This window comes from Microcebus murinus, chromosome 11 (assembly GCF_040939455.1).
Source record: "Microcebus murinus isolate Inina chromosome 11, M.murinus_Inina_mat1.0, whole genome shotgun sequence".
In the NCBI taxonomy this organism is placed as follows: domain Eukaryota; kingdom Metazoa; phylum Chordata; class Mammalia; order Primates; family Cheirogaleidae; genus Microcebus; species Microcebus murinus.
The window spans coordinates 52,749,544-52,771,985 of record NC_134114.1 but is presented as its reverse complement, the minus strand read 5'-3'; the positions used below and the strand labels follow the sequence as shown (position 1 = coordinate 52,771,985).

Genomic DNA, 22,442 nt, shown 5'->3' with positions numbered 1-22,442 from the left:
CTTTTTTTTTTTTTTTTGAGACAGAGTCTCACTCTGTTTCCCAGGCTAGAGTGCTGTGGCATCAGCCTAGCTCACAGCAACCTCAAACTCCTAGGCTCAAGCAATCCTCCTGCCTCAGCCTCCCAGGTAGCTGGGACTACAGGCATGTACAACCATGCTCGGCTAATTTTTTTCTATATGCTTTTAGTTGGCAATTAATTTCTTTCTATTTTCAGTAGAGATGGGGTCTCGCTCTTGCTCAGGCTGGTCTCGAACCCCTGACCTTGAACAATCCTCCTGCCTTGGCCTCCCAGAGTGCTAGGATTACAGACGTGAGCCACTGCACCTGACCTTCACTAAATCTTGAACAGGACAAGGAGGTTACTATCACTATCATTTAACACATTTTCAAAAGTTCTAGCCAAAGCAGTAAGCTACAAAAATGAATTTGATATAATTATTGGAGAATAGCCATAATATCATTATTTTCAAATTTTTATTTTCTACCTGGAATACTCAAAAGAATCAATGGAAAAACTATTAAAACAAAAAATAAAGTTCAATGAGTTGGCCAGTTACAATAGAAATACATAAAAATATCTTTATATCAGCAACAACCACTGGGGAAACATAATGTAAAAAATATTCCATTCACAAGAGCAAAAAAGAGACATAGGAATAAACTTAGTAAAAAACATGTATGTAGTACCTATGTGAGGACAAGTACAAAGCTTTCTAGCAGAACATAAGAGATTACTGATCCATGTTCTTAGACAAGAGGACTGATTATACCAAAAGTGCTAATTCTCTCCAATTTAATTTATAAATATAATGAAATTTGAACTTAATGGTGTTAATAAGAGATAAGAAACTGGACAGATTCAAAAGCTCTTTTGGAAGAATATATACATATGCACAGAAAAATAAATAAAAGAGATTAGCCCTGTCATATATTCAAATGTAACCCAAAGCTGTAATAGTTAAGATAGTAGTACTGAAACAATAATAATATAACATGAGAGAAAGAAGTCTTGATATAGTCTAGGTATAAATAAGAAAACATCAAAGGTAGCATGACTTTACATTTCTGGTAAAAACTTGGGCTTAATTTTATTTCCTTTTAATGTTCAGCAAGATATGAAGTATGAATTAATAATAAACCAATAGGGAAAAAATGTTTTCTTTCACCAGTAATCAAAGAAGCGCAAATAAAAATACCCAGGTACCTTGATTTATTTTCAAATTGAGGAGAAAAGAAATAGGATTAATTGCTTTGATTATTTTGGCAATGTTTGTTAAAAACCTGAAAAAAATAATTCTAGTAATTTATCCTGAGGAAACACTCAGATATAGTCAAAGAGATTAGCGTACAAGGATGTCTACTACAGTGTTAATAGCACAAAAGTATAAACAATAAGGAATTGAATACATGAATTCCATAGGGGTGATTATTATACAATCATTAAAAATCATGCTATAGAATAATAGTTGATGACAGAGAAAGTTACATGTTGCAGAAGAACATTTGTAAAATGATTCTAAAATCTGGAGGGACATACACTAACGTTATATTGTTAATTCTCTCTCTGCAGAATCAGAAAGCATTTATTTTATTTACTCGTATTCTCAAATTTTTCTACAAATTTTCAACAATTCTAACATTGCATATATATAATTCCAAAATATTTTTAATCAGTACATTAAGCAACTGAATGCACTGAGCCTCTTTCTTGTGCCTAAGGAATGGCCTAAGGGATCATCCAACTCTCTAATCCTAACCGTAAGCACGATTTTTATGCCTGTTTTTCCTTGAAAGACAGTAAGCCACCTGAGGGTAGGCTTCATGTGCCAGCCCTCAGCATAGAATTCAGCAGAGAAGGTACGCCACAAATGTGGAGTGGACGAACAAGCACAAGAGTGAAGAAGCCTATGAGTTATTTAACTGCTCTAAAGGCCTATGGCCACATGTGGAAGTAAAAAAAGTTTTGGTGTGAATTTAAGTTTTCACCAGAAAATGTGAAGTCATGCTACACTCATCTAAGAGTTTCATTGAAAACGTCAAGCCAGATCATACTCATCAATATTTTTTAAAGATACGATGTGTTTTATGATTTCAGAGAAGAACTGTACAAAAGGCAGTGGTGGTATTGCCTTGATTACAAAACCAGGTGAAGTTCAACATATTGCACTTAGGAGCTGGCATTCTTTTAAGATCATTCAGTACCTCTCAAGTGTTCTAATTTTTAAAGTCTGGTAATCATCAAAGTGAACTGCATTAAGAGAAACATTCACAAGGTCAAAGGAGGATAGTTACCTGAAGGCTATATAAGAGGCGAGTTAGATTCTGTATAGCTTGTATAATCTGAAAAATAAGATCATAAGTATCAAATTCTTGAAAAAGCTTTCAGTATCCACAAATAAAGAGAGGCTAGTGATATATTTAAGACATGTGTAGCTCACCTCTGACTGTGAAGAACCTGGAAAACTTCTATATTCCACCTAAAATACATAAAAAAATGAATAACCGTTTTACTTTCGAAAATCTGCACTGTAGTGTTCCAAAAGATATGACCTTAGGTAAATCACTTCACTCTCTCTAAACTAGATTGCCTTATCTATCGTGACTCAGTTTCCTCCCAGAAATAAAAGCCTACAGGATTAAACAACCACTGGACAATGAGATTCGCCTTCAGGCAAACTTTGTGTTTGAGATGCTCAACAATTCTTACCCAGCCATCCCTTAAAACAACAAGGGACGAAAGTATGGAAATCCCGCAAACTCTAAGTGACAAGGTTTACCCTGTGCAAACCACACTGTAAACGGAGCTCTCTGCGCTCAGGTGGAAGGGTCTCCTGGGCGAGGCCAACCCCTCACACCCTGGGAGGCCAGATTTGGAAGTTAGGGAACATCATGCCTGACCTCGAATTCTCTTGTCTTTTTGAAGGAGACTCATAATGCCAAAATAGCCAGTGGCTGGGAAAAGAGAGCCAGACCCAGAGACAGCCCAAAGGGGAGCGCCTGGCTGGGCTGCTCCACATCCTAGCACGGTCAGACTTCACTGTACCAGTGAGCGACTGCCTTAGCAGAGGTACCATCAGCAGAGGCCATGAATGAAGTCACAAAAGACCATCTGCTCCTTAGGGACAGGGGCCTATGCCTCATTCCTTGTCTCTCCCACAGCACAGATGAGGGACACCTGTGGATCGTGAGGGCTTCCAGTCTCTGGAATCGAACTGTACATTTGTTTATTAACTGTAAGTTTGTTTATTGTCTGCCTTCTTTCCCTAGGGCGTAAGCCAATGAGTAGAAAGACCTTATCCGTGTTACGTATCTCATATCTTCACACCTAAAGATGATGCCTGGTATATAATGGACATTCACAAATGAATGACTGTAAGTTGAATTGGACAGCACTCCATTCAATAAATAAATATTAATCACCCACAATAAATTTCACATCTTATGCTGCGGGAGAGCATCAAATTCCCTACCTTTCAAGGACCTACAATCTTCTGTATGCTGCTTGCTTTTGTCTGAGCAGATCTAATTTTAAGTGGCTTTAAAAAAGTTTATTAAAAGGATTTGTTTTGTAAAATCTGGATTCAGTCAAAAGGTCACATTCAAGGATCTGGAAGGCCACATGTGGCCCCAAGGCCATAGGGTCTCCACCCCTGATTGGCTCTCCTTGCCTGCCTGTCAATACTCCACTGCTTTTGTAATAAGAAGACCATATGATAGAGAGTATTTATACTCTATAAAAATTAGAACCAGATAAATTAGTTGGATTGTGCTACCTGTGGTTACTTACACCACAAGTTTGATACAAGACAGGAAAGTTCACATCATCTTTTTAAATGGAGTTGGTCTGCCATCTTGTGGTGAACTTGCATAACTGCAGTTGGTGTTTCATAACATTTCTAGTATTTGGGTTACAGATTGAACTTTTTAATTTTCAGAAAATTGTTTTAGCCTTAAGGAAGGTAATGACAAAATAGCCATTCCATACTTTTTAAAAAGTTTGATTTCAAGTGATCCTGCCCTATATCTCAGTTCATTTTGTTTCTCAAAATGCCTTGTTAAGGGCAAGTTTTGCAGAAAGGTTAATCCACCAAAGAACCTGGTCACTTACTCTAACTTACCTACCTGTGACTAAATCATGGGGGGAGAAGTCTTTAGGGGTAGGAGCCGCCACAACTTCCCACACGAGATTAAACTATCACTGACCCACTTACTCTTTCTTTTCTAATAATACAAAAGCAGTTGGAAACTACCAACTTGAGACTTAAAGGGGAAGTCAGCACTGAAAAGGAGGAAAAGCAGGGACATCTTAGGAAAAAAGAAGTTAGAAAGTTTACAATTAAAAGAAGTGGAGTAAAATATTGCATTTCTATAATCACTTTGGCCTGTGAAGTTGAAAAAAGAGTACGAAGTCACAGCTGTCTTTTCTATAGATTTTTTAAAATCCTTAGACTTGGTTTCTTAATCATATGTATTATAATAGATACAAAATATATGATATGTAAAATATGTTAAATACATAAGAGAAGATCTGACATTTGTCATTTTTCCACATGGACACATATTGGTAGCTGTAATGTACTAATTTGATTTTGGAGAAAGCCAACCTGCTGAGCCCCAGACAAGCTCGAGGAGGCCAACTAGACACCTCCCAGAATCATATGTTTATTCCTTTCCTCTGTCTGACATCTCAGTTTCATTTGAAGTTAATAGGAAGTTTTATGCACTTAATTTTTAAAGAGAGCGTTACCACCTATGTATGTAGAAGTAAAGTAAAAAAAAGATGCATGTGGAACTGCTTTCCCCTGCAAACACTGGTGAGGTTAATTAAAAATCTACCACAAAAAATGTAGGTGAAGTGTGGGTGGTGACAGGAAATCAACTTTGGAAGGAGAGAAAGTTTAAGGAAAGTGACAGAAGCAAGAATATTCCCAAAAAAAAGTGTTTCAATTACTTTGGCACCATCTGGTCGCTCAGGGGCCCGAGAGGCCCAGGACCACGGCTCTGCCAGACCTGCCAAACACGGTGGGCGAGAAGCAAAGGGTTGCAGGGCGGAAAGCAGAGCGCAGACACACACACACGCGAGAGTTTTCAATCTGCTTTAATGACTTTCCAATCATTTCTTTGTTTACACCTCCACGACACAGGAAGGACAAGCACATTTGGAGAAGGAATAAGTTAGAAAGTTTCAATATGATTATTTCAATCCATTGAGAACAATGCAGAAAAGCACTCTCCTCCCAGTCACTCCCGCTGCAGAGCAGGACCTGAGGCCATTTCATTACACACAGTAACCCGTGCTCTTTACTAACAAATCGGTGGACAATACCTTCTCCCCCGCATCAGAGACCGCCAAGTCGGTTACCACACCCTGGATCCCGGGATCCACATCCCAACAGCCTCTTCCTTCTCTCCCTTCTGTGACTAGTGCTGGAAGCACACCATCGAGACAGAAACAAAAAGGACAGTATCAAACATCAGCCAGCCGACTGGGCTCTCGCACACAGCCGACATGTGTTTTTGAAATAGGAAACATCACAAGATAATACATATCAAACCCTCTTTGATGAGGTGCTAACACAGCACAGAGCAAAGCACGCAGTCCCTGCCCTCATGGGGCTTACACGCTAAGAGATACCACACGGACAAACGGCATCAGTGGTCACTCCTCTTTTTGTTTTTCACTTCCTTCTCGCGCTGGCGTGCTCGTGTGTTGTTTGTGGTATAGAGGGTAGGTTCTACACCTCGCTTTCACTTAATAGGAAACTGCCTCTTGGGGAGGGTGAAATGTCAAGCAGGTGCTGTAGAACAAAAGCAAGGTCTCTTGGCGGACTGGAGTCTGTAGAAAGGCTCCCTGTGGCCACTACGAGAGGTTTAGAGGAAGAAAGAGTTCAAAGGCAGGAGGGAGAAGACATCTTTCTAAGGCGGCTTGGAGATGGCTAATACTTTATGGTCTCATAGTCACACAAATGGAGAACCTATCCCTATCTCTGAGTGATTTACTTTTTAACAATTTCCAAATATCTTTTATTCTCACATTTCTTGCTTATGCTTCACAAATACTATAAAATTCTGTACATTTAACCTATGAAGACACAGAAACCCAGCCCAGAAATATTTTTAAGTACCAAATACAAATTTCACTTCATCCATTAACTCTCCATTGGCAGAATTTTATTTATTTCTTTACCCATGCGAACTTGGTTAAAACTTCTACTAGACCCGCCTTGCACTGATGAAAACTAGACTTTTCAAAGCCCTTTCATACATAGAATTTCATTGGAACCATGTCTACTCAGGACCCTGATAAAATAAGATACTCACTCTGTGACACTGTTTATAAAAATTTTTTATTCATAGTCATCTTGAAACCTAATTTCAAATAAAGGAAATGATTTTTTTAATCCTTTAAATTAATAAAAATACTATGTCTTTGGAAAATGGAAGTCCTCTAGGACTCCAAAGGCCTCTTCTAATACAAAGAAGTTTTTGTCTAAATACAAACTGCTTCAAATGATATCAGCTAAAACCCAAGTTCATTCTAAGCTGATCAACACTTATTCACTTATAGTTAAGAGACATTTTATAGAGATTTTTCTGTCATTCAAAAAACGGTTCTACTATTGGGTACTATTTTTAACTCTTATAGCAATGCCAAAGGCATTACCAAAGAATTAGCCATTCTCTTTCTTCCACATGAAGGCAGAGGATGGAACACAGACCTGCCCGTGCATTGAATTCCAGGGTAGGCGAGAGGGTCTCCAATGGACAGAGCTTCACTGGTTGTAGATTCTACTCCACATCTGATTAGCCTATTGAGGACTAAATACAGAGGACTTTCCTTACTGATAGCCTCAGACTGACATGAGCCTGATCTGGAAGGACCTGGGCCTCAAAGTCAAGGACAGAACTGACTCATTCAGTTATTAACCTTCCTTTAGGAATAATCTTTTGCCCTTAACAACTTTACGAAGAAAATCAAACTCTTGTAGCACCATGTTGCAATCCAGCCCAGGACTGAGGTAGCCTTTGGGGTACAGGACCCCACCAACCTGCCCCTGTACCTCTCTTCTACCTCAATCTTCCTATCAGACCAGTCTGTAAAAGGCCCTCAACAGTTCCAGCAAATGCCAGGAGTTTCCCTTTGGAACTCTCCCAAGTCATGGGGGATGCGGACACAGACGGGAGAAGCTTCGTTGCCTGGCCTAAAGGGAGAGAAGGTACGGCCGCACGCTCCGGGCAGCTGCAGGAGAGGAGCGGAGCCTCCCCAGCTGTCCCTGGGGTGAGGCTGACAGCAGCAGATCCCTGCATGTATTTTTAGATAGAACTTCCTCAATGGCATAATGAGGTTCTTCTTTTAACAGGAAATCACCCAGGGCAGTACAACTCCCCTGATGAATCTGGGCTGTGCCAAAATGAAAAACATATGTGCACATTCTGAAAATAGAAACCCAGGATTAGATAAAGCAGAACTCAAGAGGGGAAAATAATTATTGGTGCTGGTAAAAAAAAAAATGTATAGAATTAAAAAGCTATATAGCTCCTATATATCTTAATTAACCAAAGGATGTTGTTAAAGAAGTTCTAAGACAATTTAACCTTCCAATCTCTAGTTACTAAAGACATGTTACCTTCTGCACACAAGGAGTCAGGGAAGTAAGGTTTTTACCACCCCTGCAGGATGAAAAATATACTGTTCATGCTCATGCCTTAGAAACCTTTACTGAACTAAGTGTTTAGCTTACAACCATACATGTAACAGTGTAAGCGGGTTCTGAATCTAAACCAATTCTCTACATTTTATTTTTCTGTATTTAAAATATATTGAAATGGTGTTTTAATAAATGAATTCTGACCTGAAATAAAATATATGATGATCAAGAAATTTTCCAGCACTTCTGTCTTTAACTGCAGCACCAAACTGTGTGTGTGTGGGTGAGAGAGAGAGAGAGAGAGAGAGAGAGAGAGAGAGAGAGAGAGAGAGAGAAATGTGTGTATATTTCCATATTCTGGGTTGTTTTCTCAGGTGATGTGTATGAGATTAAGTTTTAAGCACTTACTCTCCAAAAGACTGCAGGGACTTTTAAAACAAAAAGTTAAAAAGTTCTTTCAAAACTGTACTCAATAAACCATATCAAAGATGAGGTAGGGTAGGGTTTGTTGAAGGTATAACATTCGGATGAGAACAGAGCAATATAATCCACCAATTACTCTTTAGGTCCTTGTCCTTGGAATATCAGTGTCATTACTTTATATATAATATTTATTTATGGCTAGCACATTTATTCTAAAGTTTTTTTTTTCTAATTTAAAAAAATACATTAAGTCCCCTCCAAATAGGGACAGAATCACTGCCTTCAGTTTATGTGACCACTCTAAGCTCCAGGCATGGTGTGCAGGCTCATTGCCAGGGCCTGCATTTTCACTTACAAGCAGTAGGCGATCCTGGGACATCGTGAGAAGTGTGTGTGTCCGTCAGGACAGATTCTCCACAACCGTCCTCGGGTGACTGACTTATGTCACTCATCTGTGAGGCCTTCACTGCAACTTGTAGGCTCTCAGCTAAGAATAGAAAAATAAAAATAAATTTAAAAAACAGATATATGCATATAGTTTACACTAGGGTTTGGAAAACTGAATTTGCCTATGCCTGTTTTTATACAGCCCAGGACTATTTTTACATTTTTAAAGGACTGTTAAAACACACACACACAAATATATCCTAGACACTATGTGATCTGCAAATCCTATAATATTTACTAACTGGCCCATTACAGAAAAAATGTACAGACCTACAATCTAGAACAAAACTTTTAGCATCATTTTATGATAGAAAATTAACTCAATAAAAAATATGCACTTACTATATAAAAATATCTCAAATGCAACTTTCAGTACATTAATATGCTGAAAAACTTCCTATAGTTTGATGAATTCAAATACCATATCAGACATTAGTATTTTAAAACCTATTATTTAGAAATATTAGTTATCCTTCAAAGGACTATTTCCCCAAACTAGTCTTAAAAATACAGATTCCCAATCTTCACTCTAGACTTACTGGACCTGATTCTCCAGAGGAGAAGAGGAGATTCACATTTTACACAAGCACCAAAGACTACTCTTAGGATCCCAAGCTTAGCTTAGGCCAGCTTAGGAAACATCACACCCAGCGGGCGAAGTTTTTGTTTACAATAAAAGATATTCAACTAGTATGTAGAATAGCATAATTTTGAAGACTCTACAAATATTTCTAAAACAACTTGCTCAATGATTCAATTTTGAAAATACTCATCGAACATCCACTCTGTTCTAGGGGCTACTGGGCACTTGGTAACTAATAAGGACAGTTCCCAGATTGGAAGGAGGAAAGTTATACACAACTAACTACACTACAGAGCAGCACGTGGTCAGTTCTTAGTCCTATCATCTGGTTATTAGAGCATCGTAAAGGCTACAGTAACACGGATAAACAGGAGAGTTATGCTAGCTAGTAGGATTAGGAAAAAGTTTTTAAAGGAGGTAAAAACTGGGCAGGATCTGGAAGGATGCAGGTTCTCCAAGAGGCAGAGACAGAAGAGGAGAAATTTGGGAAGAAAAACAGTCCAACAGAGAAGACCGAGGGAGACCATTCAATGTGAACTGCCAAACTGTCTTTTTGTCGGGAGATGATGACATCACCCTTACAGCAGAGGTGAGAGTCCCTGCTATATCTCTCAGCTGGGTGTGCATGGCCAATGACTGAGGGTCGATTACCCAACCCGTGGCTCCTGCAGTACACCGCCATTGCTCTGGGGCCACCACTGCACCCTGCACCCTGCACCTCTAGCACAGTGGGCCAGGGAAATGGAAGCAGATGGACTTACAACTCGGTGTTAGTGGAAGTTTTGGTGGGGGAGGAAGTTAAAGTCACTGGCTAAAATCCAGAGTGGGTGACTTATTCCACCAAAGCTTCATCAAGGATAATGAGGAGGTCACTGGTTCTTGTCAACCCATTTGAAAATCCTTTTGGATTTATTTCTAAAATGTACCTTGAATCTATCTACTCTCTACTTCCATTGCCAATATCCCTGGTCTAGACCAACCTCTGTCATTTCAACTCCTATAACTGCTTCCTAACAGGTCTTTAGGCAGACTCCGGTCTTCCCAACCTGGTCTCCATTCAGCAGCCGGCCTTCTTTTTAAGACATAAATGAGACCATACTACACCCATGATTAAAAGCTTCCAGTGATTTCCCATCACATTTGGAATAACATCTCTCTCTCTCTCTCTGTGTGTGTGTGTGTGTGTGTGTGTGTATAAACCATGCCCTCCCATGACCTGGTCCCAGCCCACCCACCTCATCTCACCGCAGTCTCCCCTGACTTCTGCCACCGTGGTCTTCTTACTTTTCTCGAACATGCCAAGCTCACTGCAGCTTCAGGGACTTTGCATTTACCTCTCCTCTCTGCCCAGGAATGGTCCTCCCCAGATCTCGAGACAGCTGACTGCTTCTCATCTCTCAATCCTCATGCCAAAAATCACCCTCCTCAGAGACGTCATCCCTGAACTCCCTAAAGCAAAGCCTTCATCTCATCCTAATCCCATTATCCTATTTTCGCATGACTTTCTTTTTTTTTTTTTTTTTTTTTTTTGAGACAGAGTCTCACTTTGTTGCCCAGGCTAGAGTGAGTGCCGTGGCGTCAGCCTAGCTCACAGCAACCTCAATCTCCTGGGCTCCAGCGATCCTTCTGCCTCAGCCTCCCGGGTAGCTGGGACTACAGGCATGCGCCACCATGCCCGGCTAATTTTTTTTTTTTTTATATATATATCAGTTGGCCAATTAATTTCTTTCTATTTATAGTAGAGACGGGGTCTCGCTCTTGCTCAGGCTGGTTTTGAACTCCTGACCTTGAGCAATCCGCCCGCTTCGGCCTCCCAAGAGCTAGGATTACAGGCGTGAGCCACCACGCCCGGCCTCGCATGACTTTCTGAAGTAATCTTGTTTCCTTGAGTATTGTCCATCTTCCCTCATTAGAAGGTTTATGAAAACATTGCTGCTTCCTCGGCACCACCAACAACACACAGGTTTGATGTCAGTGAGTATCTCACGAATGGATGATTCTATCGGGGAACCCCATGTAAGACAACCTCTGTGTCCTTCTCAAGACCTCAGTTTCTTCAACTGTGACATAAAGTGACAGATCCCATGATTTCTAAATTCTCTTCCATACCTAATATTCTGAGATGCTAAACCAGAGCTTGGCAAACATATTCTTCAAAGAACCAGATAGTTAATGTTTTAGGTTTTATGGGCTGTACAGTCTCCGTCAAAACTGTCGTCTCTGCCACTGTAGGAAAAAGTAGCCATAGACAACACAAACAGGTGAGTGTGGCTGTGTTCTAGTAAAACTAAATTGACAGAAACAGGTGGTGGGACAGGTGTAGTCTGTGGTCTGTAACTGACCAACCCTCCTCCCGGCCACTCTCTCAGGCAGTGGCTATTCGATCTGCCAAGCCCTTTGTTCCTACTGTCACCTCCAGACCATTATCCCCATTGCTCCCTTAAACTCCTTTCTCCCTTGAGGCTCCTGCCCCCAGATTACCACTCATCCCCCCTCCCTGTTGTTTGTCATCTGTGGACCCCCAGCCCCTTGCCTGTGTTCCTTGAACGATTTAGCACTGGCACAAGTTCTCCCCTCCCTCTGACACTAATCAGGTCAAAAGTCTTGGTCCTTTCATTTCTGTGAACTATCCTTCCTCTCCCTGGCCTCTCTCATCTCCAGCAATCTTGCCCTCCACCTTCCCTCAGCCACCACCACCTGCCACCGTCACACCCTAGACCTAGTTATTGCCAACATCTGCACTTCGGCACCTCAAGTCTGTCCTCCACACAGCAGTCAGAAGGGTTCTTTCAAGCCACAAATCAAGTCACTCCTCCACTCAAAACTCTGGCACGCTTCCCTGCCACTCAGGATGAAATGCCAAGTCCACAGCTCAGTCCATGTGGTCTGAGCCCTTGTTAACTCTGGACTCATCTCCTGCTACCGCCCGCCACGATGCTCATGCACTCTCCCCACACTGTCCTCCTTGCTGTTCCTCAGACAAGTGCCCATTGCTCCCTACACCTGCAACATGCTCCCCCAGATGTCACTCGGCTTTCTCACTTCCTTCACGTCTGCTTAGATGTCATTATATCAAAGAGGCTCCCCCCCCCTCGGCCACCCCATCTACAATAGAGCTGCCCCAACTCCATCACCCTCTAGTCCCCTTACCTGGCTTATTTTTCTTCAGAGTACTTGATACAACCTGACACATTTATTTCTTTGTATTTTGCTGTTTCTAGAATATAAGTGCCAGGACAGTAAGGACTTTGTCTTGTTCCGCTGTATCCTCAGCACCAAGACCACAGTGCATGGCACATAGTAGGTGTTCAACAGACATTTTGTTAATTTGTCAACCCAAATCCTTTTCAAAGCAATTTACCTTCTTTCAGTGCTGCTGTCAGTAATGAGGCTGCCTGGGGAGGGTCTCCTGGGTCGGGTTTAATGAGGAGGTGGGGCTCTAGATGGACATCCTCAAATCCGCTCAATTCTCCAAGCTCTGCGTAGATACGCAGCTTCTCCTCCAAATACGTGCAAATTTGTTGGTCTTGGTTAGTGAGTGTTTCTATGAAATAGTATTTACCATATGAGGCTATCACTTACATGAATACAACAACAGATATGAAAACCCAAGTTCTAAGATAAAGATGTTGCTAATCAGTGAGCAGTATGATCTAAAAGGTAAAGCCCAGGTTGTTAGGTGGAAAAGACCCAGGTTCAAATACTGACTATTCCACTTAGTGACTATGGCCTCCAGCAAGTGACTATGGCCTTAGCAACTCTCTCAGCTTCCATGTTCTTTTCTGTAAATAAGGTTTCTTTCCCGTTCTCCTAATTCCAGAAAAACTTGCAAAGCTATTCTTTGTTTATTCAGGCTGTTTTCCATTAAGACTAAACATCAAGCTCAGGAATGAAAATTGAGACGGCATTGTCCATGATGAGTGAATACCCGCAAGAGAAAACAATGCAAAGGCCTGAAACCACTCAGGCTTCAGCCAGTTTTGGTCAAAACCAAACATGCCAATTTACGTTTTTGTTTCTAAACATCCAATTTGTTTGACCAATCTTTGCATGCATCATTTTCCTCTGATTTCAACATGTTACAAAATTCTTAAAGCTCAAAGGGACTTTACCCAGCATCTAATCCAGGAATCCTCGATCATCTCTGTACCCCGGAATCACCTGGGGAGAGTTTAAAATACTGAATCGACAGCCAACCTCCCACACATTGTTTCCAAGGGTTGAGGGTGGGGCCCAGGCATCAGTAATTTAAAGACCTCCCCCAAGTGATTCTACTGTCAAGTCGGAGTGGAGAATCACCAAACTCATTTCTGTACTTCACAGATTTGGAAACAGAGAGCTGGACCTATTGGGTTCCTTGTCCAAAGTCATACCATGATGACCATGACAGTGTTGGGACCTAAAATCAAACCATCAGCAATTCCAATGCTCAGCTGCATCACTCGGCTCACACTTATTATTTCATATATGTCACGTGCATTTTTATATATGTTTTAATCACTAAGGTGGAAGAGGAGAGAAAGTCATCTTACTCGAGTATTTCTAGTGCAAACATTTTTGTGGAAGGAGGATGGTCAGGGTGAACCTTAGGTGTACAGAATTAATTGGTTAGTCATAACCTTGTGTTCATGACACGGGCTTTCCTAATGCCCAAGGAGAACAGCACACAACCAGGGAGCCAGCAGTCCCTGCACTCTACCTTGACATTGCTGAATCTTGGCCACTCTGGCTTCCGCTTTCTTCCTTTCTTCATCAGATTCACTTGTCCTTCCCCCTTCTTCTTCTGGGCAACTTTAAAAGACAAAAGTCAAGAGACATAACTAAAGTTAAATCTAAGTATCTGTAGGTTCATTAGAAAAACATGAGACCTTGGCACTAGAATATTCATAAAGGAGAAAAATTCAACACAGAATTCATCATGCTCCCTGGCCAAGATACTTGGTGTTCTTGAATACATAAATGACTTTGCGTAATATAACATGGCCCTCAAAGTCAACAGTACAGGATGACTTAAATATTCCAACAAGCACAAAGAAACACACACACACACACACACAATACCAACACTGGCATTAAGTATAACTAAAATAAAAAGTTTTGCTTTTCTCTACATTTGGGAATTTCTATTCTTAATGGTGTAGAGTGGAAGGGTTGTAGGGGATAAACACAGGGTGCCAGATCGGGTGGGGTGCAGTGGAGGAGGAGGAATTTTCTATAACTTCAAGATCTAAGTAATGAAATTATTGTTAAGAATGATCACTGCCACCCTTGTGCTCTCATTTATAAAAACTGTCCTTGCACAAGCAATCAGGAATAAATTGACTTAGAACACTTAGATCCACCAATTTAGCAACATTTATTGAATGATTCTTCAGTATTAGGAGAAATATAAGACACGGTCCCTGCCCTCAAGGAGCTTCCAATCTAATTAAACGAACACACACACACACACACACACACACACACACACTCTAAAAAGGTAATAGCAACAGAGCAGTATATGACAAGTACCAAGTAAATGCTTTAGAGAGCAGGTGTTAAAGGATTTCAGGTAAAGGAGAGACCACTCGGACTGAAGAGGTCTTCACGAAGGAGGGGAGGCTTGAGCTGCACCAAAGCCAGGCGGGGCTCACGCAGGCAGAGGGAGGCGAGGGCGTTACATGCAGGGAGGTGCGGAGGACAAGGCCGGAGATGAGGGGCTATCGCAGGCGGGGGCAGGGGGCAGGGAGCAGACCACTCTGGCAGAGGAAAGTTTTCGTGCAGAGGAGACATGGTTAGAATATTGTTTCCAATTGAACAAGTCTGTTGCACAGATTATGGACAGAAATGTTACCTTTCTACTGCCTGCTGGATGCGTCTCATCCAGTTGTTTCGCTCCTCCTTGGAGTTAGTGTGAATTTCATACATCTCGGGACCAGCAGATGAAGCACTGATCAGAAACATTCCTCTCTCCTCATTAGCAACTTCTCTAGCAATAAGCTTCTGAAGGGAAATAACCGATGGCTTCTGATCCTACATAAAACAGAAAAATGTGCAGATGAAACAGCATCCTATCTAACCTCTAAGGCTCTCACAAAACATGAGCTAAAGAAAGCAACAGTACTTTTTTCTTTTTTCACTTTCAACCTTTTCAAAAGAGCTGCAGAAGCTGGTAAGATCTCTAATGGAGAGGGTATGGAGAAGAGAGGAAGGAAAAAGGATTTAGGGGAATGTTGGTCCTTAAGAATTAGTGGTTTAAAAGGGCAACTTTTAAAAAGACAGAATGAGAGAAGAAAAAACTATCTAAATGCCATAGTTAAGGAAGGAGGAATTTTTCTGGGAGGGCATAGAATAGGAAACAGTGTATAAAAAATCACAAAGAAACTGAGAAGGATGGAGGACCTAAAGAGTCCATTGGATTAGGCGGTTTACAGCAACGCGATTTTAATAAGGTGGTGATAGGAACAGAAGTCTAGAAACCAAAGGTAGACTGTAAAAGTGGAAGGTAAGAATAGGTAGGGTGTAGCCAACCTCTTCTGCTGTTGTCATGCAGACCACAGTAACACAGCTTCTAGAGGTCTACCGCAAAGGCCTCTTCTCACCAACCAGATGAGCCCTTCGTGGGTGGGAATGGGACTAATTCATCTTCATATGCCTAGTGCATAGCCTTGCATACAGTAGGCACTCAAAACATGTCAGCAGTTAGAACTACTTTTACATAATTCTACCAGAAGGGAATAGGAAGAAAGTCTACAATCTGGCAGCCAAGCCACGATGGAAGTCCCTCTTCTACAAGCATTTACTGTGATCCTCCCATGTCTCCTTCTAAGCACAGGGGATTCAAATGAACACAACACTGATAACACTGACTTGCTAGGTGGCAGCAGTTGAAAGAATGGCCAAAAGAAATGTCCTCGGAATGAACAGTTTTGCGGGTAACATGCAAAATCTTCTTTGGTTTGTGGCTTCCACCACTGTTTATAGAGTTCATTGCACTGGGTGGTTTTGTGTCTGCCTCGTGGACTAAGTGACGCCTTGATCCAGAACATGCCACTCTGTCCTCAAGTGTTGACTCTTTGGTGCTGGCGTGTAGCTTCCCCAGCATTACACAGCTTGAGCATATCTGATGTTGTGTGCCAGGGAATAACCAGAGAGCTCCTCACCCCACTCTTCTTGGAGTAGCACCAGAAAAAACGTGATGGGACAAGACCACTAGTCTACCCAGGCCTGTGCTCTGCCTCTGAAAAGGCAAGCAAAGTCAGCTTTGTGGAAGAATTGTTCACATACTGCCCTCTCTAATTAGCAAGATCCTGTGAGCATTGTCGATATTCCTTATTCTATTATGAATCTGCTTTCCAAGACCTTATCTCTTTTCCCTGACTCAATGTACAGTTTTAGCTTCCTCAGCTTACAAGGTAAATGGTTTCTGTAAATAAAAAGGCAGAGTGGGTTTGACTTGCTTAAAACATGAGCAAGAGTAAAATGATTGGAATCAGTTGATCAGTGTTTCTGGGGTAGAGGAAGTGGCAGGATAAGATCTTTTAAAAGTGAAGAATAGGTAAGTGTGTAGAAAGTAGCACTCATTCTATCACCCTCAGACTAGGAGGCCTCAGAGACATGTCCATCAGTGTTCACAATAATCACGCACAAACACTAAAGATGAATAAAAATTCAAATTAAATCTCCAGGAAGGGAAGTCACACATCTGTCTGCTTTGGAGACAGATGTCAAACAACCAGCCTGAAGAGATGTTTTGTTTGTTGCCATGGCATTTAATAAACAAATTTTTAAAATAAATTTTCTGAATTTAAAAACTGGGTGATTCTACTTTTTAAAAAACTCTAGATTTCTGGATTCTTGGGAAAAGTAGAAGATTGCAATGGTGGGCCCATATTCTCATTTAAAACCATGCTATAGCTGAGTAACCCCTGTTCTCTGAGACAGGTGTGTACTCACTTTTTTACTATAGTCCCTACCACTGTACTGTTTCCTTCATACCAACTCTGTTTGAGTTCACTCATTTACATTTCCTGCCCAACCCCTACAGGAATTTGGAGTTGAAGACTTCTGATGTAGGGGAAGAGGAAAAGGAGCTGCAATCCCTAGCCCTGCTATCCATTTTGTGATTTTTTAGTGAGTGATTCCATTGTGATGAAAAGATCTTAAGATCTTTTCTTAAGATCTGCTTCATAGTTTGAACTTGAACTTGCAGATCTATGTGTTCACTATGTCTGTTATTTGTTCCTTTTGAAATTACCTTCTTTGATGTTCAAGAGATTCCTCCTAGATTCAGTATTCTAGGACTTAGTGAACACATATATTTTTTCCTATAAATTGTATGGGTTTGGGTACTACTCTCATTTCCTACTGAGACCTCTTTAAAAACAAAAACAAAACAAAACTTTCCTACAGAGATGCTACTCCATCCTCTTGCTGCTATCAGCTGCTTATCTTCTAGCTATTTCCAAACTTATCATGTTTTCCATAACATGTAGCAAGACAAACAACCACTAAAGTTTTTTCTAAAGGGCATAAGAAGTGGAGAATCTCACCTGTGTGTACTAGGGTGAGGATAATGTTCTAAAATACTAGGGTGGTAACAAGAAAATCCAATATGTGTATACCCCTAGAGAACGCCTCAATTCCCCACAATATTACACTATGTCTAATTCACGATCAATCAGTAGGACATTAGCCTGTAATACCACCCAAGAAGCAGAATTTGCTTCTCTTTCAGGTCTTTGGTGTTGAAGAAACATTGGTTTCTATAAAGATGTGATGTGAATTTTTTTCCTTTGCCAGCATGGCCCTCATCATCCCACAGGTTAAGCAAATGATGAGCACCTTCCCACTTCTTTTCTCTATGTCCCATACCAGATGATAGCACAGAGAGGCCACTGGACAGATCAGTCGGTTTTCATGAAATTTACAATAGATACAGTTCAAGTGGATTGGGGACACGGGTTCTTGTTTAATGTTTCTTTTTATCCTCTACTATAGTTCTGTGAAAAGGTCTTTGCGGTTTATACAACTCAGCATCATTGTGCCGAACAGGATGAAGGCAGCTCTCAAGTCAACCTGACAAGCACAGAAAGGCACGATGTAACCCTGCCCCCAGAATCCCACCACTGGGCAGACTTGCTTCTTTGTTTTCTCTGAACAATATAACCGAAGCTTCGTTAAGCTTTGAATTTACAAAACAAGTTGGAAATAATGATATCTGCTAATGGCGCCCAAATATCCTATCACCCAATGGATGATAAACACCAGCGTTGTAGAGAGCCACCATTATACTGCCCTCATTGGTGTTGTGTTTTGGATTCTTTCCTCTAACAGGGCCTGAAGCTCCATGATGCTAACAGGGAGTTCACTGCTGACATCTTCCTTCTCCAAGTCATTTTGGAACACACAGATTCTATGTAAGAAATGCTGTAAAATGCTGGTTTCATTGCTAGTCCAATTCTATGTGCTGGCAATGAGATTTTAATCTTAGATAGTATAAAGATAAATGTTCCATGAACACCTTTAGCCATTAGTAGCCAGTAAAAATAAGAAAGAATCTTCTTTAAACTTGAGACAGCAGGATGGCATTCTCTTGTTTGGCAGAAGGAACGCCATGGCAGTTATGAACAGAGCTAACAAACAATATAGCAAGGGCAATGGGGATGGAGACTGCCAGGTTCTGGGAGTGATCCAGTGCACCCAGCATTAACACTTTAGTTGCTAGGTCTGAGGGAGGGAAGTTTGGGGTCAAGAGAAGGGGGTTTCTAAAGGAAAGATCAAGATAGCCAGATGACAAGGAGGTACTTGGGGGATCAAGGAAGTGCCTATTCACAAACTGATACCAAAGGGCTCCAATATCTTCACAATTAAACTGCTAGACCAGCTGACTACCAGCACTGGCTGTGATAAATCAGCATTTATCACACTAATTCAACCCAATTAGAGGCTTGTTACTAAATACTGCAACCGCAAATAATAATGGGAATATAGCAGAAGCATATGTTAATACTTGCCTGTAACCATTTTATTTCACTAGGAATTTCAGGCATTTTTCAAGGAAATGTGTAATTAAACCTATTTTGTAAAATGTATCACATGGTCAAATACTTACGACGGCTGCAAAGATGTATTTCTGGTCTTTTTCTTGTAAAAAGAGCAGCACATCAGTTAGAAGTAGAGCTAGGATATCTTCAAAGAAAAAACATTACTGGTATTAATGAAGGAAATTAAAGTTCAAACACCTTTATTAAATATTCTGATTTCATACTTGAAATTTAAATAAATTTAATAAAAATAAAAAGACTATGAAAGTTTATGAAAACTTTTTATAAAAACACCTGCATGATGATAGCCAAAGATATATGCTATAGGTAACTTAGGAGAAAGTTGTGTTTAAATGTGCATTTTTGTGTGTATATAACTGCAGGTATAGCTATAGCTAAATCAGCAGCAAAATTTAATATAGTAGCTTTCAAAACCGAAGATAAATATTCAAGAAAAAGGAAGTTCTAACAGAATGCAGCAAGCCCTTAGCTTTAGGGGGCAAAAGTGCTTATAAATATGTAAGAGGGCGGCTTCTGCCTCGAATTATATATGCAAACCTGCTATTTTGTGTCATCTAGATCTGAATGAGGTTTAAGATTCCATACTTCCCTTACAAATTGCACACAACTCATCTTCACTACACAGTCTAACATAAAGTTAACAAACTGATTCTACTAAATGGATAAAGAGGAAATGACTTGGAGTAATAGATCTACAGACTGTGGTTAATATTTTGTCAATTACAACATTGTAAGATGCTGATCAACAAATCCCATTTCAGACATTAGATGTAACCTCCATCAAAACTTGATCATCCTCTCAAGGGTGATCTTTGAGTAACTGGAATTTAACCATCTCTCCCTCTCATTGCTTACCGTTATTAAGATGAAGTGCTAGAAACAGTGGTTCTGACCCTGGCTGCAGGGTAGAGTCACCTGAAGAGCTTTTCAACAACCCTTGGGCTGGGGCTTCATCTCTACATCAAGAAAATCAGAATCTCTGGGAGGAGACTTGTGCATCAGCAAATTTTTTTTAGCTCCAGAGGTGATTCTAGTGTGTGGCCAGGGTGAGAAAGCCTGCATCAGGCAATGTGCCACATAATCAGTCCTTAAGAGTTGGAATAAACTGCTCTAGAGTCTAACCAGATTAACAGAGTCAAGTTCATGCCCGTTAACAAACAGTAGCACCGAGGAGGAGTTACACCAGCGTCAGCATGTAAATGGATGAATTCTGTTACTCAGAAACAAAGATGACATTCAGAGTTCCTTTCTCCCCTCCACGGTCTGACAGCCCCTAGGCTGGCTTGGCAGGCAACAGACCCTAAGTGTGTAGGTGTACTGCCTTGCTTTCAACACAACACATTTGCCAGAATAATACTTCCGTGCCAACAATTAGCAGAACTCTCAGCTCCTTTGATTTTAGACATCATAAACTTGCAAATTCATAAAATATACATAAAGGTTTTAGCTTGGGGCAGCAAAGTCTCACCAAAGATTTATATCATTGTCTATGTTTTAACTATTGAAATTCACAAAGCTTTGTGTATGTGTGCCTGCAGTTCTGAAACATTTTTCTTTTGAAAATCTATCCTCTGTTAAATGAATAACATGTATGAAAGGAGGAGAAGTTGGTCTGGTAGAGCTGCAGTACCTTTGAAACGACCTGTGGCAGTTTTCCAGTAAACAAGGCCATCGTATAACAGAGTCCTTTCTTTACTTATCAGTGCCTGCTTCCTAAACACGTGGCCATTTTTGAGCTTTGTGTACGTTTTGTTCTCGATCTTATTTAAGATCTCAAGCCATTTTTGGTTTTTCTCATATTCGTTGACTTTTAAATCCACTGTTGCAATCATGTCTTTAATTAAGCAAAGAGCTTTGCATAAGTCTTTATGTTCTTCAGTTCCTTCTGCATGAAAAAAAGAAAGAAACAAAAAACACTATATAATAAACCAGAGTGCTAAGGACAAAAATTTTTTCTTTAAATATACTTAAATATACTTGTCTTTAAATATACTTAAATGTATCATCTAAATAACAAAATTCCCATAAGGAAAAAGTTGGAATAAATTCAATTGCAATACTATCACTCTGCACCTTCTCCCTCCCTCCCCCAAAAAACAAACTCCATTGAAATATTTGATTATAAAAGATTTGCATTATTAAATGTATTTCAGCTCACAATAAGATGTCTGAGTTCTAGGAATGGGTCTGACCTTCCTCCTAGAGCAGGGAATGTGTCATATACTAACTTGTGCCTTCCTCCTACCTACTCAGACATAGGTAATCAAGTCACCCCCACGCCAAGTTTCCTAGAACTTAACCCAGCTGCGGGTCCAAGCCAGCGTCCTCTCAGAAACAGATCCACAGTGTGACTTGAACGGCCCTAGATTAATTTGCCTTTCTGGATCCCTTCCTCCACAAAAATGATACTCAAAATTATATTTTATAACTGCCTTAGCATAAATATGAATATATTACTTTTATAATTTAAGCCACTTTCCTTGACCTAAAATTTTTCTCTTCTGATTGTAAAAGAAATTATTTTCTAGGCATTGTGCCTAATGGGTAAGTTGTCCACGCTCATACCAAGAGCAAATAATCATTGATTTCAGTTGTCATTCTTTAAAACACTGGCCACCTGTTCTTATCTCTAGATTAGCTTAAGAAAATACTGTGGAGGAGTTTCTGGAACAAATGAAATGAATTTAGCTATTTTCTCTATTTGATGATAAAGACCACCTAGTCAATGTTTGTTGAGATGACTGGAACTGAAAAGTAAAGTTTCAGGAGGTCACAGGTATTTAGAAGGAGAGGAAAAAAGAAAAACTGGCAGATAAACCAAAGGTTCCCAGACTAACAAGAAAAAACACATAGAAATAACAGTCAAGTGGAAAGGGCATGAGTCCTCCAAAAGGTCTAAACATTTCCAGGTTCTAAATGTCATAATAGATGCGTGAAGGTTTTATCAGAAAATCTCAAGGAGCAGATCCCGACACCCATCTTTTGTATGGACGATCCTTTCTCACTGCCTGCCAGAGAATACACTCACCACTCCACCCTCCCTCACCCCCACTGAGCCCCTCCTCTCCAAAGAAAGGTTTATATCTAAAGACCATATGTCACAGACAAGAAAGCTGAGTAGAGAAAATGTCAAAGTTGAGCTTCATGTGACCTGGGCTAATGCCAAGAAAGGGCTCAAAGTCTTTCGACCTTTAGGGACAAATTATTAGGGACAAATTACTGTCTTACCATGCCTTGCTCCTCAAAGAGTAGCAGCACTGACCTCACCTAGGAGTCTCGTTAGAAGTGTTTAC

At 40.5% G+C, this 22,442-nt stretch overlaps 1 protein-coding gene across 4 annotated transcripts in view; it reads right to left on the bottom strand.

Moving 5' to 3' along the window:
• The window catches only part of ARHGEF28 (Rho guanine nucleotide exchange factor 28), a 289,794-nt gene that overhangs the window by 32,696 nt on the left and 234,656 nt on the right, over positions 1 to 22,442 (bottom strand). For all 4 annotated transcript variants that reach the window (XM_012783522.3, XM_012783544.3, XM_012783566.3 and 1 more), the window contains 9 exons: positions 20,780 to 21,034; positions 19,197 to 19,273; positions 14,937 to 15,115; positions 13,803 to 13,894; positions 12,465 to 12,647; positions 8,429 to 8,560; positions 5,328 to 5,428; positions 2,440 to 2,478; positions 2,294 to 2,341 (listed from right to left, as the gene is read on the bottom strand). In XM_012783522.3, coding sequence (XP_012638976.2) covers positions 2,294 to 2,341; positions 2,440 to 2,478; positions 5,328 to 5,428; positions 8,429 to 8,560; positions 12,465 to 12,647; positions 13,803 to 13,894; positions 14,937 to 15,115; positions 19,197 to 19,273; positions 20,780 to 21,034 — 1,106 coding nt within the window. The remainder of the gene's footprint in view (positions 1 to 2,293; positions 2,342 to 2,439; positions 2,479 to 5,327; positions 5,429 to 8,428; positions 8,561 to 12,464; positions 12,648 to 13,802; positions 13,895 to 14,936; positions 15,116 to 19,196; positions 19,274 to 20,779; positions 21,035 to 22,442) is intronic.